At 42.8% G+C, this 20,005-nt stretch overlaps 1 protein-coding gene across 1 annotated transcript; it reads right to left on the reverse strand.

Moving 5' to 3' along the window:
* Positions 1-155: 155 nt before the first annotated feature.
* zyx (zyxin) lies at positions 156-16,512 on the reverse strand. The gene is given in 11 exon segments (XM_084027056.1): positions 156-2,358; positions 2,452-2,572; positions 3,087-3,265; positions 3,525-3,694; positions 4,680-4,821; positions 5,054-5,626; positions 6,428-6,523; positions 7,266-7,340; positions 7,342-7,529; positions 9,049-9,284; positions 16,255-16,512. Coding segments are annotated over 10 exon segments (1,881 nt in total). The 5' UTR covers positions 9,272-9,284; positions 16,255-16,512; the 3' UTR covers positions 156-2,244.
* Between the last annotated feature and the right edge of the window lie 3,493 nt (positions 16,513-20,005).

Consider the following 20,005-nt stretch of genomic DNA (forward strand, 5'->3'; position numbering starts at 1 on the left):
GCGTCGTTGAGTGTCGGAGGAAGCACGTTTCATGGATGTCACATGGAGGCCGACCACAGAAAGAACATGGTGGCAAAAACTAACATGGCAAAGTCCAGAAATGTCCAGAGCCTTAAAAATGGTACTGTTGACAGTTAAGAAATGACATGAGAACCTTTAGTATTCAGCATTTTATTTATTTATTTATTTGTTATCTTTTGATACAGCCAGAGAGGGAGGGGTGTGGCTAAATAATGTTTTTAAACATATACACATTCACACATATCAAACAGGAATTGATTAAAAAAAGTTATATGAAAAGACAAGGCATCCACATGTAATACAATAGGAGATGACACAACACAACGCAAGATAAATGCAACAGTGAAGGCATCATCATACGTTTAATATCACATAGTGATGACAAAGGCAGGGCCACAGAGGTGGTGTAGCTGGTGCAAACAAAGACATAATACTAGAAGAAATGCCACCACCACCGACACAGATAGCATGCAATGCTGAATAACTATTGCCATGTTAGTCATTCTGGCGTTATACTGCACCAGGCTCAACGCAAGCACAAGTTAAAACGCTTCTCATTGTGGTTTGAATTGCTGTAGCTGCAAAAACAGGCTCATTTCAAAAGGAATAATGGGATACAATAGTGGAGAAGGCACATCTCCAGGTTTAAAATGACACCGTATAATTGTAATCATTAATCAATGAAATACAGTACAGTAAGAAAGAATAAAATAGTATATAACATGAACGGATAATGGAAAGAATAGTGGTATTTACTGTAAAAATAGACCAAAACATTGGGCTCAAACACAGAAGAAAACGTAAAAAAAACAAAACATGATAGTCAAAATATTGAACCTCATGTAATGTTTTATTAACCTTAATCCTACAAATAGTTTTGAAATATTTGGTCACTATGTTTTAACAAACAAACTGTTACCTAAAACTCTAAGTTAATGTGTCTACTTATCTATTATCCTGCTGTAAGGACGAGGTCATCTAGTACTAAATACACTAGACTCTTATTTGAGAAAAAAATGGTCCATAAATTATATTATCTAAAGCAAGAGATTACAGGGAAATGCTTATGAAGAACTATTATTACGTTTCTAGATGCCGTCTACTAATACAAAATTGATCATGTGCGGGGGCTTTAGAGTCAAAGCGACACTTACAAGGCCATTTTAGTTCACTATGGAATTGTGCAACGATTACGATAGGTCCCGTTTCAGCCATGCAGCTGACATTATAACCGCGTTGTTTGTTTTAAATAGAAGATCCCAGATTGGAATCTGTGCTCGTCTGTTTGTTCATAACGTGTGCATCCTAAAAGCATGCATCGGAAAATACAATGTTAAGTCAGCGATTAACTACTTCCGTGAAGAAAACGGCTTATTTTTGTTCCCGCCCTTTTACAGTCTGGCTTATCAAAGAAGAGAGAGCAATAAGACATAAGTAAACGCATGCCTGGAAATGATCAAATTCACATCACAAAGAATTAGGAGCAACATTTACTGTTTTTACTTTTTTTTTTTTTTTTGCAGTCAACGTTTAGCCCTATCCGACTTTAAAATGCTGTAGAGTTGGCTGATATAAAGCACTTTATAGGCATGCTTGCAGGCACAACAACTGCCAAAGTGAGATAGATATGCTCTACCAGCAGCCAAAGTGGGCCAGAGTGGTCAAATGGGAGATCTCTGGTTCTCTTTACCCTATGGTAACAACCAGTCTCACATCAATAGTAACATTGCTCATCGGGATATAGACCAGCCTGTGGAAGTCTTAAGGAGGAAACATCTCAGTATAGGGTGCTACTCACAATATTGAGGCAAGAGACAAAGAAAGGCAACTTTATATTCATCAGACTGCTCTTTTGCCCAACGTATTCTTGTGCAAGTTATGCTGGAAATTCTTTTAGCGTAAACATAGAATTGGCACAAAAAAACATGTTCCACTACACGAAGGGGACTAGATGAGAGATTGGAGTGTTTGAGAATGGGAGTTAAAGTTGCGTTTACTTCAGTGCAGTACATTACTTCTGCCCTGAAGTGAAGTAAACAAAGACAAAGAAATACTACACTGTATCTGCATGCAAACATACCTTTTCAGACAGCACATTCTCACTCATACCTGCGCACATACACGGAATAAAGCCCTGTTGCAAAGGCAAAAACGGCAGCTGAATGAATCCTGTGCTTTTGGATTTTGGTTCATAGTTAATCTGAGTAACGCTGCTTCAGCCAATCACTGCGCAGCTTGCTTGGCTCGCTGGGTGTGGCACTTCATACACAGGATCTTTCCATCCAGTGGATAGCAGCCATTTTCATCCGCTTCTATGGAGAGAGGGCGAGCACAATCCTACGGGACAAATGCATTCATTAATTTTATTAGAAGTGTGTCACTTTTTTAGGGGTTATTGAATGTATATTTTGATAAAAGATTGTGTGTTACCTCACAACGGTAACACTTAAGGTGGAAGTTCTTGTCGAGAGCCACCACTCTGACCGTCTCCTCGCTGCCTGCGGCTGGAATAATGGGTTCATTACAGCTCACACACAGAGGGGAGAAACGCCTGAAACAGAAGGGTGGAAAGCTGGCTGTGAGTTGATGCATTAAGCAAATTCTCACACATTGATAGGAGGTCAAGGAAAACCAAAACCATACATTCTAATGGAACCCAATCAGATGTGCTGCTTCTGAGCCTGTCAACTAGTGGTAGTGAGGATTCATGGTGATTGTTTTAGCCACAGTTTAGCATGCTGAGTGAACATTTATCAGCAGGAGATGGGAAAAAGTTTCAATGTTGCTGTTGCTGCCTCCTTTTTTCAGCACCACTAGTCTCAGTTATCCTGATAGATATGCTGAAAATGTCCTAAAATATAATAGATCCAAGCACAGCTGAAATGGATTTGTCCACTAAACACATGCTGAAGCAGATCATGCTTATTTGTATTGAGAATAGAAGTAGTTAAAAGTCGTTACCACATCTCATGTTTGATTACATACATCGCAAACCAAGCACTTCTCATTAAAATGACTAGATGTAGTATTTGGTATCCACTCAGGAGTCGACAGCCCGAAGCTACCTGTGGTAATCTTGGACGCAGTAGGGGTTGTTGTTGTCATCAGTGATGAAGGGCGCCCCCTCGAGTGTGCAGGAACAGGTGCTGCAGCGGAAACAGTGGGAGTGGAAACACTGGCCCACCGCCTTCAGCACACGGTCTGTGATCCTCTCCCCACACCGGGAACACACTGCCAGGGAGCTCTGAGGAGGAACAGAGATGGAACATTTGCTGTGTCAACATTGTTCAGCACACTCTACACACTTTAAGCACTGAACACGTCATACTCCTGGTGTTTACTCATCCGTTTGTAGACTGAAGTGTGCACTGTGTCAATTACAACATCGAAAAATGCACAAAATGACACACAGAACTGCCAAAATGAGTTGGAAATACAGAGAAAGTCAAAACAATAAAAGCTGGTCTGTTTGCAGTGACCATTAAATATGTGCGTCTCCTCACCATGTAGCAGTCCTCACACTGAGGCGCACCATCCCTGTCATAGAACTGCATGCCCTGCAGGGGGCGATGACAGCTCATGCAACAGAAGCAGTTTGAGTGGAAGAGTTTGTCCATGGCCCTCACTGCTGGCTGGGTGCGGGACAGAGCCTCGCCACACTTCCCACAGACCTCTAGCATGGGAAGCGAGAGGTGGGAGGAGTTGGGGGAAAGGGAGGCAGAGAGAAAAGAGTGAGATGTACAAACAGCATTATTCACACATACATCCATCTTCCTACCCACTCTGCTCGTGTTACAGGCCCGTTACACTGCTTGTTCGTTGTGGGAGTATCACTCCTTTTTTCCGCGCAGTCGTCATCGTAAAAGGTAGCGAAACAGAAAGGGGTGAAAGAATGTTACGCCAACGGAGATCGTCACAGAGCCGTGACAGGGGAAAAACGAGGCGAGCCGGCCTCTTTGTGAATGGAGCGAGCCGGGAAGCCGGAACAGACGGTGACGTTGTGAAGACATGGTACGAGCACGACGCGCCACCAGAGCATTTACCGAGCTCAGAACATTGATCCAAAGAAGATAGAGAGCCGGTTGCTCATACGAGGCCGCTGTTGTACGCAGCAACATGCTGTATGTAATACACAGCAACTTCACTTGCACTTGATCACCTGCCAGTGTTGTTTTTGTACACTTAGAGCCAATTGTATTTCCGGCACTAAAAGGTCACACAGAGGTCGGCGCAAACCTGTCCCAGGACCCGTCACGGCCTGCAGCGTTACGCCGATAACTAATGTTCTTTATAAACACTGTGATCGCGGCACATCGAGGCTCTTCTTTCCCTGATTAAGGTGGAATCTCTGTGTAAGAAACGCTCAATCTCATCCCCTAATTAATGAGTACATTTACACAGTTGATTAACTTAACAGCAGTGAACAGAGAACCACTGCACAGACAAACTAAAGCCTATTACTCAGAAATTGTTGGAGAATAAACTGGGAATGTGTTTCCATTTTTTTGTGCACCAAACCAGAAACATTTTTCTTTCTCTGACTTCCATCGTGGTCTATTAAAATGCTTCTTACAATACAAACCATTTCTTTTTTTAGAGATGACTAATGCAATCCATTTCTATGTTAGTTAGACAGCCGCGTTTATATGTGTGTGTACCTGTAGGGGGGGAGGTTATGACAGGTGCGTGTTTGTCCATGTCTTTAATGAAGTCCTTGGTCATTCTCTCCAGCTCCTCCACTTCCCTCAGATTCAGAGGAACGCCTCCACCTGGGATAGGAACCGGGCCAGGGGGGGAGGGCTGCACACAAAGCCATTAATAAAAACATATACATTATTTACATAGCTTCAACTTGCCTTATAGAGCATGTTGTTATTCACGAATGAGCAGTTTACCTTTGAAAACACCGTTGCAGGGCCAGAAAAGCATAATTCTATAAACTAAATAATTTGTACTTCCTGTACCTTTCTACTGCACATGCAATACAAAGAGTGTTGTTGTTGCTGTTAAGTAAAATAGAACTGGAACATACTGTCGATGCGGGAGGAGTTTTCATTGGCTGGTTAAAAGAGGAAGGGGGAGATGCCATCATCTTGGGTTGAGGAGGAGGCACAGCAGTAGGAGGGTTTTGGTTTGCATTCACATGACTGGCAAAGGGAGAACTCTTTATGTGATTAGAGGCTGGAGCAGCCGCCATGCTGTATGGTAGAGGAGGCTGTGCAGGAGGAGCTGCAGGAGGTGGAGGGAAAGAGCTGGTGGCAGATGGAGGGGAAGGTTTTGGTGCAACGCTGATTGGGGTGTTGTTCAGGTTCAGGTTCTGGTTGAGTTTCTGTGCCAGAGAGGCTGATGATGTCGCCGTTCTCCCTCCAAAAGCAGACTTGGGTGCCACAGCCGGGGCCTTAGAAAACGGCTGAGCAGCAGAGTTTGGTGCAGAGTTGTGATTGGCTTGGCGGTTGGTTCTGGCTTTGAGTTCTTCAGCCCAGGGCGCTGGTGGTGGGCGGTCTCCCATCTCAGGGGGTGGGAGGAAGGAGAGTGCTGGTTTAGGAGCGGTCGGGGGAGGAGCTGAAGGCTTTGGTGCTGGTGCTGAAGAATACTGGTTCGGTGACTGCAGATAAAACAGTGACATCAACATAAAAGTATCTTTTTACAGATTATTTTACCTCAAAGCACACAGAAGAAATTATAATTCAATGTAAGGGTTATTCTGTACAAGCATCCGGTTTGTTCTGCAACATTAAACTTCTATTTACTATAAACTATTACTCAACAGAGGGAAGTTAATATCTAGTTACATTGCACACTGAAATGCTGCAAGTAGACACTTTTATTATATCGAATGAGGTACTTTGATTAAAGTAAACTTTGGCAAAGTTCCACACTTGAGTTTATCAGAAGTGCTTCATCTGTCTGACATGTATTTTGTGGTTTTGAGCCAACATTATTCTGCCATGATCCAGTACCTCCTAGTTGGATGAAAACACTCTCCATTTATGGCCCTCTCACTCGGGCTCTGGCAGCACGGTCTGGCTTCATCACACTCTCGTGCTCTCAACTCAGTCTCTCTCTCTGTCTCTGCAAGTGTCTCCCTCAGTTTGAATCACCAGTTACCTCAGGTTTTGTTTTCTCTTTCAGTCTGGCATGCTGTATGTGCAGTTCATTTATCATTGAGCTTTCAACCTGAACAGATGAGCACAGACTAATGAAACCAACCTAGCGTCTCTCCAATGTATTCCCACTGACCTGCCTACCTTTCTTGGTGTCTGTTCTTCCCTCTGACTGACTCTTCTCATTCTCTACAGCGCCGCTCTGGTGAACCAAAGCTGCTGACATTTTCCCTCTCATCTGTTCTTTAGCTCGTCTTTCTATCCATATCCTAATGTCTTATGTTTGTTAAAGAGCTTTGTACCTTGGGGTTGAAAGGTCCTCTGGTCTCCATATCAGACAGCAAGTCAGTGAGGGAGTCAAGCTGCTTATCGAAGCTAGTCTGTTTCTCTGTTAGTTTCTGGCAGAGGAAGACGGAAACAGAGACGGTCACAACAAGTACAGTTTCACAAATCGAGTGATCACAAGGAGGATGAGGTCAGGACGAGCTAAAAAGCAATGGATGATGATGAGAAATCGTTACAGACTCTAGGTTATGTTTACATAACCTTGTTTGATTTCATCTATTCCAAAATGCAGAATGAAAATGTTCTGGTGTTTGCAAAACCCAGAATGAAAGAATGAATAATTAACAAACAAACTTAATCGTGTGATTTATGAAGACAATGAAGAAATGAAGAAAATGTTCATTTTGATTTCCCTGATTCCATAAAAAGGAATACTGACTATTCAATTATTTACTTTTTGATTCATTGGCTTGATTGTAGAGGAGCACTGAGCATAAACTGCTGATTTAAACATGAGTTCCTTTCTAAGCCATTTTTTTAAAGTTTCAATGTTTTTTTTGTTTTTTTAACGATTGATGGCTTTATAGTCTGACAATTGTTGCAGTCCCTGAATAAACATTTTCTCATTTGAATGAATGGGAAATAATCCTGTTAGATGCATGAAGCCGGTGATTTACTTGTCACTTGTGTGAAAATCTGAAAAGACAGTATTTCCTGCCAACAGTCCATGACACACTGTGGTTCCACAACAATATCTAAATCCTTACTGATTATCTAATTATACTCAAATGCCGTTACATGCAGACAGGCATAGCAACTTTAGCCCAATTTGGTGAAGATACCATTATGACTCACCTGTGGGTTTCCAGCAGCAATATGAATACTGGTACTGTTGGAAAGGGGAGGTGGAGGGGGCGGGGGAGGAGGGGGGGGACGGGAAGGAGGGCGGACAGGCACTCTCCTCGGGGGGAGCTGGGAGGGGCAGGTCATCTGCTACCGGAGGTGGAGCAGGGAAGGCGGGTGGGGGGGCCTCACAGGCAGTGGGTGTGGTATGGCATTCGGGGGGAGGGGCTGGCAAATCATCATCCAGTGGAGGAGGAGGAGGAGGGGGTGGGAAGTCTGACAGAAATGAGGAGGGTTTATTGGTTAAAAGCTGTAACAGAATAGTCTTTATTCTCAGTTTGTATTAATAATCCAGTCCAATTTTAACTGTCAATCAAATCAGCGGATATACTGAGATCTATCACAATATACGTTTAGAGCAAAAACAAACAAAAAAACAAGACAAGACATTTTCTTTAAAAAAAACAAAAAACGGGGAGGATTTGGCCAGTTAGGGAGGTTTTTAACCTTAAGCTGTTGCAGTGTTGGCTTTTTAAGTCCTGCCCATATCCTGATCTATGTTGTCTATGTTTACTGTGCCTTGTGGAGTCATGTACACAACAAAAATGTGTTTCTTACCGAAATGCATTGACAACCAAAAATGCAGTTGTTAAATGATTATTCATTTATTGAAGGGAAAAACGATCCAACCCTACAGGGCCCTGTGTGAACAATAATTGACCCCTTGGTTACTCAATCAACCAAATTACCAAATGTCTTTGATAATTGGGTTTAATTCAGGAGGTAGAGCGGGTTGACTGGTAACTGCAAGATTGCTGGTTCGATCCCCGGCTCCTCCTAGCTGAGTGCCTGGTGTCCCTGAGCAAGACACCTCACCCTGATAGCTCCTGATGAGCTGGCTGTCGCCCTGGGTGGTTGACTCCACCGTCGGTGTGTGAATGTGTGAGTGAATGGGTGAATGTCAGTCATTACTGTAAAGCGCTTTGGAGAAAAGCGCTATATAAATGAGGCCATTTACCATTTACATGACACACCCAGGAATGATTACTGCCAGACCTGTTCAATCTGAACACTTCAATAGAACCTGTCTGACAATGTGACGCTAAAAGGTCTCACAAAGCAGCACATGATGCTGCGATCTTAAGTAGAAATGAGGAAAAAATATCAATGCGATTCATAAGTCTGGAAAAGGTTACAAAGCCCCTTTTTAAGGCTCTGGGACCACAGTGAAAGCCAATATTAACAAATGGAGAGAACATGAACAGTGGTGAACCTCAGCCTACCAAAACTCCACCAAGAGCACACTGGCGACTCATCCAGGAGGTCCCAGAAGGGCCCAGAATAACATCTAAAGGACTGCAGGCCTCACTTGCCTCAGGTAAGGTCAGTTTTCATGATTGTACAATAAGAAGGACCGTGGGCAAAAATGGCACCCATGGTTGAAAACTCCAAGGCATACCTTCAATTTGGCGAGGTTGTCTAACTTTGGCCCAAATTTAGATCAGCTCAGGCATCTTCAAATTCACATTAACGGTATTGTGCAGTAAAATACTGGTGTGAGACTTATCTATCTCAACATTGGACTAAAATGTCTCAAAGACAGTAATAAAAGTAGAACTCATTAAAACTACAATAGCACACAACTGTTCTGTTATACACTCAGCTGTGAAGCTCTGCATGCTGTAGCATAAAAAGTAAGGGGGGGGGGGGGGGGGGGGCAGGGAAGGGAAGGGCTGCTGAGTGAGTTAATATAACCTTTACTAGGTTCACAAAATAGCATATACAGTGCACATACCATCACAGAGCGAAGGGGGGGGCGGAGGCAGATCTCCCACTCGACCTATCACAGCTGTTCCTATTGGTGTTGGTGATGGAGCGGAGGGAGGTGTCAGGCTTTTGGGCCGTGGCGGTGCCACAGAGGCAAACTTCTTTGGCTGGTTGTAGAAAGACGGGGTGGTGACTTTGAAGTTCAGAGAGGATGTCACCATCAACGGCTTGCTGCTGCTGGAGTCCTCCATTTTGGGTATTTATCTGAGGATGAACACAGGTAACATGGTCAACAGTGAAGACACCGTGCAGGAAAATATTAACTGATAGGAGTGGCTAATAATAATAAAAGGACATAAAGCAATAAAACAGTGACCCAGACTCTCTCAGGAAACCAACATTTATCAGCTGACTAAAGTCAAAGGGCTAGCCTTGCATTCCTTGGCAGCATTTAGCTTTGGGTCTTTTGCTGGAGAATTTGTGGTGGTGACACATCAACAAAGCATTTGGCCTGACACATTTCCAAACTACACATTAATTGCAACCATATTTTGACTGTGTAGTGCTTTTAGGCTTTACAAAGTGACAAAAATTAACTACCCTCTTGAGATGTCGTAATGCATAGAAAATGTGCTTGATGTTAGAGAGTGATGCTGATGGGTAGCTGTCTACACCTCAAAATGGAAACGGAGGAAAAAAGGTGAGAGCTGCAGGAAATGTAAATATTTGGGAGAACAATTTTCTCTCTAAAATCGGCACTTGCTTCCTAACATTGCAGTTTGATGAATTGAATGTGTACATATTGTTATACATTTCCTGATGGTAGAAAAACATGAACTGCCAAAACAGAACGCTATGCAGATTGGTAATTATTGTATACTTAATAGCTGGAAGACAGCTGCCTGGACCCCTAAACTCCATCAAAAGAACAACTAACATGGAGGTTTATTGTGTCTTGCAGTGTTTTTTAAAATGTAGTTTGGATGTTATGTCTGGATATAGTGACATATCAGTAAAAAAGAAAATAACAACCACTAGGCATTCTGCAAATCCACTATTACTCTTACTCTAACACAAAAGCTTTGGCAAAAAGCCCACAGTGGAATGAAAGTGTGCAGGCATTTCCTCAGGCCATGTACACAGAGTGGACAGTGCAGACATAGTGGCACTGCCAAATGCCAGAGTCAATTTACAATATATAACACATGGCTGTTTACTGTGACATCAAACACAATGAAAGCTAGTTTTGTCAGAGGGAGACCAGCTTGAAGCAGGAATGATAGATAGCAACTAGAATAACATTTTCATGTGAGGTGCGTCAAAAAGAGGGTAAGCTCAAATATTTACCTCACACATGCTGGTGGTTAAACAAATGCTGGTGTTACTTCAGCGTCTCTACTGAGATTCTGAAGATATTTCCTTGAAGGCCACCCCCTCCCCCGAATATAAACTTTAGTCAAAAGGATGGTTCAAACCCATACACACACCTGTACACACACTGGCTGTCTAAAGCTTACACTATGTTGCTATTCAGCAAAAAATTATCTCGTCAAGTTCTGCAATACTCCTAATAATAAGTGATATAGATTATACACTGTGGCATTGATGAACACATCCAAACTTTGGACCATTTATGCAACCTTTAATAGGTTGTAAAAGATCATGACACATAACCCGTAACAGAATGTGTCACACAGGTGGAAACAATGACACCACTGGAGATAACATTTTCCAGTGTGGCATTTATCCTCTACGCCCCATTGAAGGTTACATAGCATTGATGCCTCCATAAATGTCCTGGTTACTAAAAAGAAGACAGTGGAACTATTTTTGTCATCTCTAAATATAAAAGTGCATCAATACATGTCCATTCATTGTTTTGTTTTTGATAATCAAGTCTGCAGCCAGACAAGGTGGAATTTATGTCAACATTCTTTTTGAGTTAGTTTTAATATTTGTCCATATTTTCCTCAAAAAGAAAAGAGAAAAGAAATGTTCTGGTATGTTAATAGTGTGGCCAAGGTTTCCTCTCAACACTACAGAAATATAATTCCCAAAAGATCACATATTGTAAAAAAATTAAATAACAGGAGGCGTACCAATTATATGCTCACTTTTTCAAATTACATTAGAGCTTTGAAATTGACTCCTTGTTAAAATGACTCTAACTTTTCCTTTTCAAAGTTGTTACACTAAGATAACCCCTGTGCACAAACTGGATCCGTCCAAGATCAGTTGTTTACACCATTTATAGATAATTGGGTTTGCATTTGGAAAAACAACCTTTTCCAGGAAAAGATCAAACCTGACATAGCCTTGAAAGTACTATGTAGAGTAGGTCTTGCTAAAGGTAAAAGCTTAACTAACTAAAAGCTCCATCCTCATTCCACTTTATTGGGACATGCAGGCACCACTTCAAGTTCTGACAAGACAAAAACCCCTTAGAGCTTGTGAAAGTATCTCTGGTGCTCATGACATTACCAGCTTCTCTGATGAAGAAGTGATACCTTTCTTCTTCTGCATTTGGGGTTAGCTTCCTATGAAAACAGTATTTATAGACGCTGAACACTTAAAACCATATATGTCCTTATGACAGTTGTCAACGGTTTCCATGTGTCATCCGATAATCACACCACTTTAACTAGACCTATACAGGAAGATACTTCAGCATTTGTCAGAATGTGCTAATGTGTTGTATGCATTTGTTTGATCAGAGAGCTCTTAGTGTGTATGCACAGTGTGTATGTTTTACCATGTCAATAAGACAATATATTTTTCAGAAAACACAAGTTAGAAACAAGCTTTCCACTCTTACTAGACAAATGTTTTTAGTGTGTGGAAGTGACTAGAGAAATAATTTCTGATGATACATCTGACTACAACAGCATTATTGATTGATCATATGATTCAGAACAGCTAGCATAAGACTAGTTTTACTACTAGTTATAACTATTCATCTCATCAAAGACATTACAACAATCAGTGGTTAAAACAACAACTAAAAAAAACTACAAAAAAAGGATCTCAACGCATTTGTTTTGTTCTCAAATCACTGTCCGTTAAGTGGAGTGATAAAAACATAATAATACTGAATCTGTTCCTCATAAATAATTCAGAAAATTGCTGCATGGATCAATAAGGTAAAGATGTTGAGGCTCTTATGAAGATGCAAAGGGTTCTGGTTAAAAAAATAGAGAAGGACAGGTGTTTTTCAGAGTTTTAGAAAATAGCTGGCTACTCATTTATCAAGGTCTACACCAGTTGAATGGTTGCATTACAGATTAACTGGTTACAGTGAAGATAAATCTCCTGGCTTTTAATAAGGTTTGCAAGTCTGAAGTACTTTTAAAGGAACACTTGGATTTGTAATGACTTTCTAAAAAGGTGTGCTTGACAAGGGTGGGTATAGACTGTGATTTCCTATTTTCATCATTACAGCACTTAAGCTACTTTGTTCCTAAGAGGCAATATACAATAGTCCCCTCCCCTCAATTATTCAACAGTGATGATAACTCATGGTCATATTCCATCTGGTCCTTGATACGGTCCTGGGGGATTTGATACGGTGAGATCAGCTCCACACTGAGCTCCAGACGTCCTACTGCAAATCTATGTTGCAACCTGATCCTTGAGATGAGACCCTCGGCTGAGGAACATATTTGGCACTATAGCTCAATGACATCATTTTTTCCTATCCAAACAGCCTCTCTTTCTATACATCATTGCTGCTTTGCTGAAGGATGGAGTGCATTAAGCTCTAGCTCACTCTCACAATCTGATGTCCAGATAGGGCTGTCGTTGACTGAAGAAATGCGAAGTCGACTAATCGATTAGTTGATCTGAACACATCTGTAACATTGACGTTCTCTATAAAGAAGTGCCATTTTAAAGAGAAATGTGCTCAGATGTTTCTTGGAAATAAGTTAGTATGAAAAAAGCGATTGTTTTCGATCGACTAGGGCAGCCCTACATACAGACTGGTGTTCTGTGGCAGAACACAACTATTCCTGGGCTTTCCTTTACTTCAACTCAATGACATCACTTGAGGCTGCATTTAGTCAATTTTACTTTACAGCTGTGATATGGCATTGTGTTGCCTTTAGATAGGGCCCAGGTATAAATCACACACTGTACTCTGTAGCTTTTAAACTTTGTATAAACTCTACATAGCCCCTCAGCTTTTACATGCTAGAAAATTGCTTCTCATCAACCCGTGTTTCGGTACTACAGCCCAGTTGGCTTTCCTTCCATCTTATCAGGGACTCATTTACACAAGGCAGAGAGGCTAAAATAATCAGCTTAACCACCACCAAGGATATAAAAACTAGCATGATGCTCATCGACATGGTGGGAGAATCACAGCCCTCTGCACTTCAAATCCCATATGCACTTAGAAACAAACAAACCAAAATTGAGCTGTTTTTGTGCCACACTTTCTATTATCTTTGTGTTTTGTCTCAGTGTTGATAAGTTCCACGTGAACACTGGCTTTCCTCTGAAGGCACAGGCTGTTAAGGCGGAGTTAGTTTACCACACTTTTCAAAGGAAAAATGTTTAACTCTGCAGCGGCTCATTACTTTGAGGTTATAGAGTAACTAAAGTTAGTTTATATACTGTGCTGTTGCTTTTTAAAAGGTCATATAGAGAAGTCTTGTAGCATGGTGCCTCACTGAACTTAAATCTTCTTTGCCCTATACTCAAAAAATGCCAAGATTATGTAGCTAGAGTATTTATTCACATACATTTCTTTCAAGCACCATTGTACCCACACACTTTCATAAAAAACGGTTTTCATAGACATCCCTTAAAAAAATCCATCACTGATTGAAGTAAAGACAGACAGTTAATTCCACATTTGCAAGCTTGTTGAAAAGGCTGGTTTGGTGCTTGGCACTCACAGTCTGGACACGCTGGGGGAAAGTGGTGGAAAAGGGCACAGGGACTAAGGTCCAGGCCATCCTGAACAATGTCAGCCACCCTGTGTACAACATCCTGGCTGGGGGGGGGGGGGCTCATCTCGCTGCAGGACAGAATGGTTCAGGAGGCCCTTCATACCCACAGTCATCAGTCAACTCTGAGGTTGAAATCCCAGCATAGAAATGCCACCTGGCTGGAGAAATAGTCCCTTTAAAAACGTACGTGGACTTGTGTAATATTGCATCCCTTTGTATATTTATTCATTGATTGACTTATTTATTATTTACATAGGCATTACTATTAACCTGGATGTATAAGCTGAAGCTGATGAATAAGGTCTATGTATTAACAAAGCTGGTAGGTACCCAAACAATTAAGAGAACATGAATCCCTGACAGTAACTAACTCCTTCCGTGACTGTATCATTTGTCTAGTGCGTTGTTGATGAGACTCTCTATTGTCGTGATGTTAATAGCACACCCAGATTCTGGGAAAGCGTGTCTAGGCCTGGTGTCACTAATGCGGGGACAAACAACCTTTTTGAGTCCATTCTTACAGGTCACTGGACTTGCATTGAGCACCAGCGTTGTGTTCCCACACAGACTAGAGTTAATGGCTGACTGAGCGGGCAACATTTCAAAACTGGTAATAACGTCAGCCAATGGGCTCCCCGTCAAGCTCTCACCCAAACAGCCTCATCTGCTTGCCCTGACATTACAGTAGAATCACAAGACCCTGAGAGACAAAAATCAACTTGACATGCAGTGATTTGGGGCAAAGAGACGCCCTGGATAGCGTTTGTCTTGACTCATGGAGGCTACGGTTAAGGACTCATTGTCACCTCCATCATACAGAGTAGCAAACAGCCATTCATAGATTATCTTCATTCACAGATTGTCATCTGCCTCATCAATTTCAAAGTCTTTTCAAACAGAAGCACCACATTAAACCAAGGCTAAGCCAAAGCCTTCTCTGCTTCTTGTTATTCTTAAACACAGTTTACTGTGGCCTTGGGTTGAGGCTGCCTTCCTATCGGATGAAAAGGCAAATGAGAGAGGCAAGGCGCAGCTGTGTGGATAACACACTGGGAATGAAACGCTAAAATTGACGTAGCTCTAATTCTCTCGGCATCCTGTCATCCATGACGCGATGAGATCCAACTAGGTTATGAATATAGGCCATGTTATTGTGAAGAGCCCCCCAACAACGGCACACTGAGCAGTAAACACGTGCCACCTGATAACGGACTTCCTAGTCAAACACACTGCACCCTAGGGCGCCACCCAGCTTGGCACAACGTTGATTAGCCAGGGCGAGACGACTGTTAGCCAACGCTTTGACAGTTGACAGCAAGGGCCGAGGGGCCACAAACACAGCCACACGGAAGACAGCCAGTTAATGAATACTAAGTAATCCACCGCCTAGCAGTATACAACAGAAACACGTTACATGGCTAGCTGTGAATAAGCCATAAACTAGCTGGCTATGTGGCTGAGAGAGGAAACCAGAGTTTCGCAACAGTGTCGGGTATTAACCGTTATTTACGGCTTTCGATAATCACAATGCAGGTTGAACGACGAGACGCTCACCTACGGGTCCGAGCAGCCGCCGGCCGTTGGCGTCACCTCTCCGGCTGACCGTCAACCCCCGCGACGGTGACGCGCGTTAGCTAGGGCTCGCTCACTTACTGCCCCTTTAGCTTTGAGCAGTTTGTTTCGGTGGCTAACACCGCCCTGCCCCCCCTCTTACCTCGCACGGCAAAGCAGACGGCTTCTCTCAATAGTGCTGTCATCAAGTTGGAGCCCGTCCGAGGTAAATAAAAGCCACCGGCCGCGTTGCTCGCTAGCTAGCGTTCTCAACTTTCTAGCTGGACTTCCTGTTGGAGCTTCCGCATAGCCTCATTCCTTATCGTTGGCATCATCAGCTGTGCGGCAACCTACGGTGCGTTCATGTCCACTGTACGGCCTCTCAGCCAGGGGAACAACGGAACAGGGAGGCATGTCCGTGCCAGTCTGCAGTGGTTTTCATATGTAATATAAAAAAGCTGCAATGTGACAGATCCGTACAGATAACCTCAGGGAGATGCCGTCCCCCGGTGTGTTTACTGCAGTGCAACCGATCACTTCATGTGTTCTTACATGATACTTGCATTGACAAAACACTTTACCTTATTAGGTAACCTGTGGCTGTCTGACCCCCCCCCCCCCCCCCCCCCCAACACACACACACATACACACACTAAAAACACACAACAACCGAACGTAAGACATGCCATCTGCTCCTCTTATCTTGATTCACAACACATACAGTCACTTACCCTGTTAAAACAGATGCAATGTGTATCTCCTCTTTTCCTTCCCCCTCTTCCTTTTGTTCTTCTTTTTCTCTTGGTCCTGGCTGAGTAAGAGTTGACTGTAATGGTAACTTCTCTCTTCCTCTCCAGCTATTAGACCCTCCCCTTGTGCTTTTCAGTCTGGAAAAGGAATGACACCATCCCTCCAAACAAGTCCTCTCTCGTTTTACTTCAGGAGTTGTGTATTACTATATAAACATCTCTCTCTCTCTCTCTCTCTCTCTCTCTCTCTCTCTCTCTCTCTCTCTCTCTCTCTCTCTCTCTCTCTCTCTCTCCCTGTGTGTTCATAAACTGTCCAGTCAGACCCCTCCTCCCGCTCCCTTCTCTCTCTGGATTCTTGCAGCATTCTTCATTCAATGACATCAACCCTGTTGCCTCTCCTTGTAAGGTCAGACTGAGGGAATGAGGGAGCGAGGGGGGGTAATGGGGCAAGAGGCTTGATTAGATACAGACACTAAAAGCGGTCAGGGTTTGCAACACCAGGAGGTACAATAGCTAAAGAAAGTATGTTCAAAAAGGTTTTATGTCTTTCTTCCACTTGCCTCAACAGGCAAAGCTCAGAATCAGATTGTAAAGGCATTACTTTGTTTGTTGCCAAGTGCGCCGCCACATCGTTATTTGCTTTGCACTTGGGTAAATATGCAAAGACTTAGATTGCCACTCTGTACAGGATTAATACACTTGACTGCTCTTTCACAAACAGATTTCTTTATCCTGACATCGCCCTCAACCATGCACATACGTCAGACACTTTGATGACTCATGAAGCCCACACGTTTTGAGTCTTATCACTTTCGGGGCTAGACAAGAAATCGCTCCTTTTGAGCTGAATGTGTCATCATAAATTTTCATTTCTTTCAAATCAACGGAGAAACAATCAACATTTTTTTATCAATGACTAAAGCAGGGTTTCAAGCAAATACATACCAAAGGATTTGCTGATTTCAGCATCTCAGTTGTGAGAGTTGTAATTCTGCTGCTTTTTATTATTTAACGTGATAATACACTGAATATCTTTAGGTTTTGTAGTCAGTTGGGGGGAAAAACAGTTTCATGACTTCACCTGGGGTTGTAAGAAATAGTGAAAGTCATTTTACATCATTTTCTTATATTTGAAAGACCAAACATCCATCGTCTACCGCTTATTCAGGGTCACGGGGGGGCTGGAGCCGATCCCAGCTGTCATTGGGCGAAGGCAGGGTACACCCTGGACAGGTCACCAGTCTATCGCAGGGCCTGAAAGACCAAACATTATCTGTTAATCAAGAAAATATAGCCAGGATGATTGATAATGAAAATAGTCATAGTAATACTGAACAAGCGTGACAGCATTGGCAAATATTGCAGTTATCTCACCCAAATTGTAAACTTTTTTTCCGTGTCTTGACGTGAGTTTGACAGTAAATAACATTTCAAAGTGGACGCTTTTCCAGTGAATGTGTGCACTTTTTAAACTGACTCCTCTCGCACTTTGGTTTAATTGCCAGCAACTTTCCAATCATTGTAGGACATTCAGGATGAGCCACAGCATTGTTGCACTTAATTCAGGTTGTAAAACCGTGGGACGGGTTCTCCTCCCTGCCGACTCCTGCAGCAGCTCTTGTGTAACCTGTTGCTGCCCGACTCATGTCTGTGAACTAACTAACTGAACTACAGGGAGTGGTGTTTGGGGTCTTTGATAGCCCATTGTCCCACAAGGAATGTTTCCACTCTCTCCCCACTTCCACAGGGACCCAAAAAAATGTGTTGAATTTCCACTCAGACATTTCCACAGCAACTCTGTTGTGCTGAGAGAGAAAAAGACTGCACTTCATCCTGGCTTGCTGGCTCTCAGGCAGGTGACATGCGAGAAGAGGTCAAGGTTTGTTTGCCGTTCCAAAGTCCAGCCTTTTCACACGCTCGCTTTGTGCCCGAGCAGTGACAGGAGGGAGGAAGCTCAACTTACACGTGTGTGACGCTCTTCTGCATGTTTGCAGCCAGCTGCTAAACAGCGGATGGTGCCATGGTGACTGTATTTTAGAACGTTTGGATCAGGCAGGGAGGGGGCAGCTCCGGGGTCCCATCAGTCTGGAGGTAAGACAAAAAAAAAGAAAAACAGGAGAGCGTCAGAATGAAAGCCAGACAGCCTGGAATGCAGCCAAACCTTGGAATGAACAGTTCCTTTCCCCCTCCCTCTCCAAAGTGCCATAGTTCTCTCTCTCTCTCTGTTTCACGCTGCATGTTTTTTCACCACTCTCTCCCAATCAGTCCATTCCTCAATCGGCCCTCCAGACACTGCACTTTTATTTCCCTATCCAATCCTTATTTCCACACCTCCCTCTACACCTCCCACTGCTCATGTGAGTCATACCTGCCTCAGAATACCTCAGTTAGTTCATATCCTGACCTTGGACCATTTACCACTCTCTCTCTCTCTCTCTCTCTCTCTCTCTCTCTCTCTCTCTCTCTCTCTCTCTCTCTCTCTCTCAACAAATGCAAGTCAAATGTATGTCTTTAGAACATGGACATGGCAGATGAGATTGATTTGTGCTCAGCAGTTAGAAATTATTTGTTTATATTGGCTTCCACGTCTCCTCTGTTGATATATATGTTGCACCCACAAATATTTTTAATTTAAAGCTTTAAACAAAACACAACACATGTAATACTGACTGTTCCAGGCCCATCCCACCCCAGCTTTGAAACAAAGACAGTTACATTTTCTTATAACAATTCCACCACCAATATAGGGGTGTATAAGATCTTATATCCCTTTGTAAGACTATAGGCCATCTTGTCCAGGGGAACTGAGCTGTTCCTTTCATTAAATGATTTAGCTGTAAAGAAGGGGGTGTTTGAAAACACATAGTATAAACATTTTTTTTTTTTTTAAACTTTCTTGTAAATTCTTTGTCAAAAGGAGCCTTCTACACTTCCAAAGGCAAAGCTGATCATCTCTGATAATTTAGGTTTGGGATGTGTGATAAAGTTGATGAAGGAATAGAAAGATTGCACAAATCCTCTCTCACTTAACTAAAATGTAGCCAACAATGGAGGTGTGAGGCAGATAGCAGTGCCCACAAAGCAAAAACCATTAACCTAGGGTAGAAATTCCACACGTCCTTTAGACAGGATGAGAACCTGCATACTTGAGACAGAACATGGTCTCCTCACTCAGCACCAAGAGGAAGAAATCTCACAGCTGCCAAACTGGCTCCCAGTCAAAGCAGAGTTAGACTGCAGTACTCCATTCCCCCAGCAGGTGTCATGATATACATTACACAGACTAAAATGCCTGAGGGAAGAAGACTCCCTCACAATGTCATGACAGCAAGCCAATCCACATCAGCTAGATATTTAATAACACACAGCACATGACATGTCACGACTGTAAAAGAGACTGATCGTCTTGTTGAGGAGAAAGGACACAGGAGAAGCTGAACACAGAAGCATCACTGGGGTTGAACAGTGCAGTGGTGGTGGTGGTCTAGACGAGGAGCACTGGAGTGAGAGGGAATGGAAGGTGACTGCAGGAGGAGAAATGTAAATAATGGAGGAGAGTTGGGAACTCCTCGTACGCAAGGTTGGAGAGTGCAACACACATGAGAGTGCAGAGACCGCCACACACAGACAAATACACAAGCACATTACTGTGCGCGCTGAAAAATTAAAATGTGATCTAATAATGTACACAAGCTCAATCTCCCACTGGTTAAATCACATAAGCATGGTCATT

This window comes from Eutrigla gurnardus, assembly GCF_963514095.1.
Source record: "Eutrigla gurnardus genome assembly, chromosome: 14".
NCBI lineage: Eukaryota > Metazoa > Chordata > Actinopteri > Perciformes > Triglidae > Eutrigla > Eutrigla gurnardus.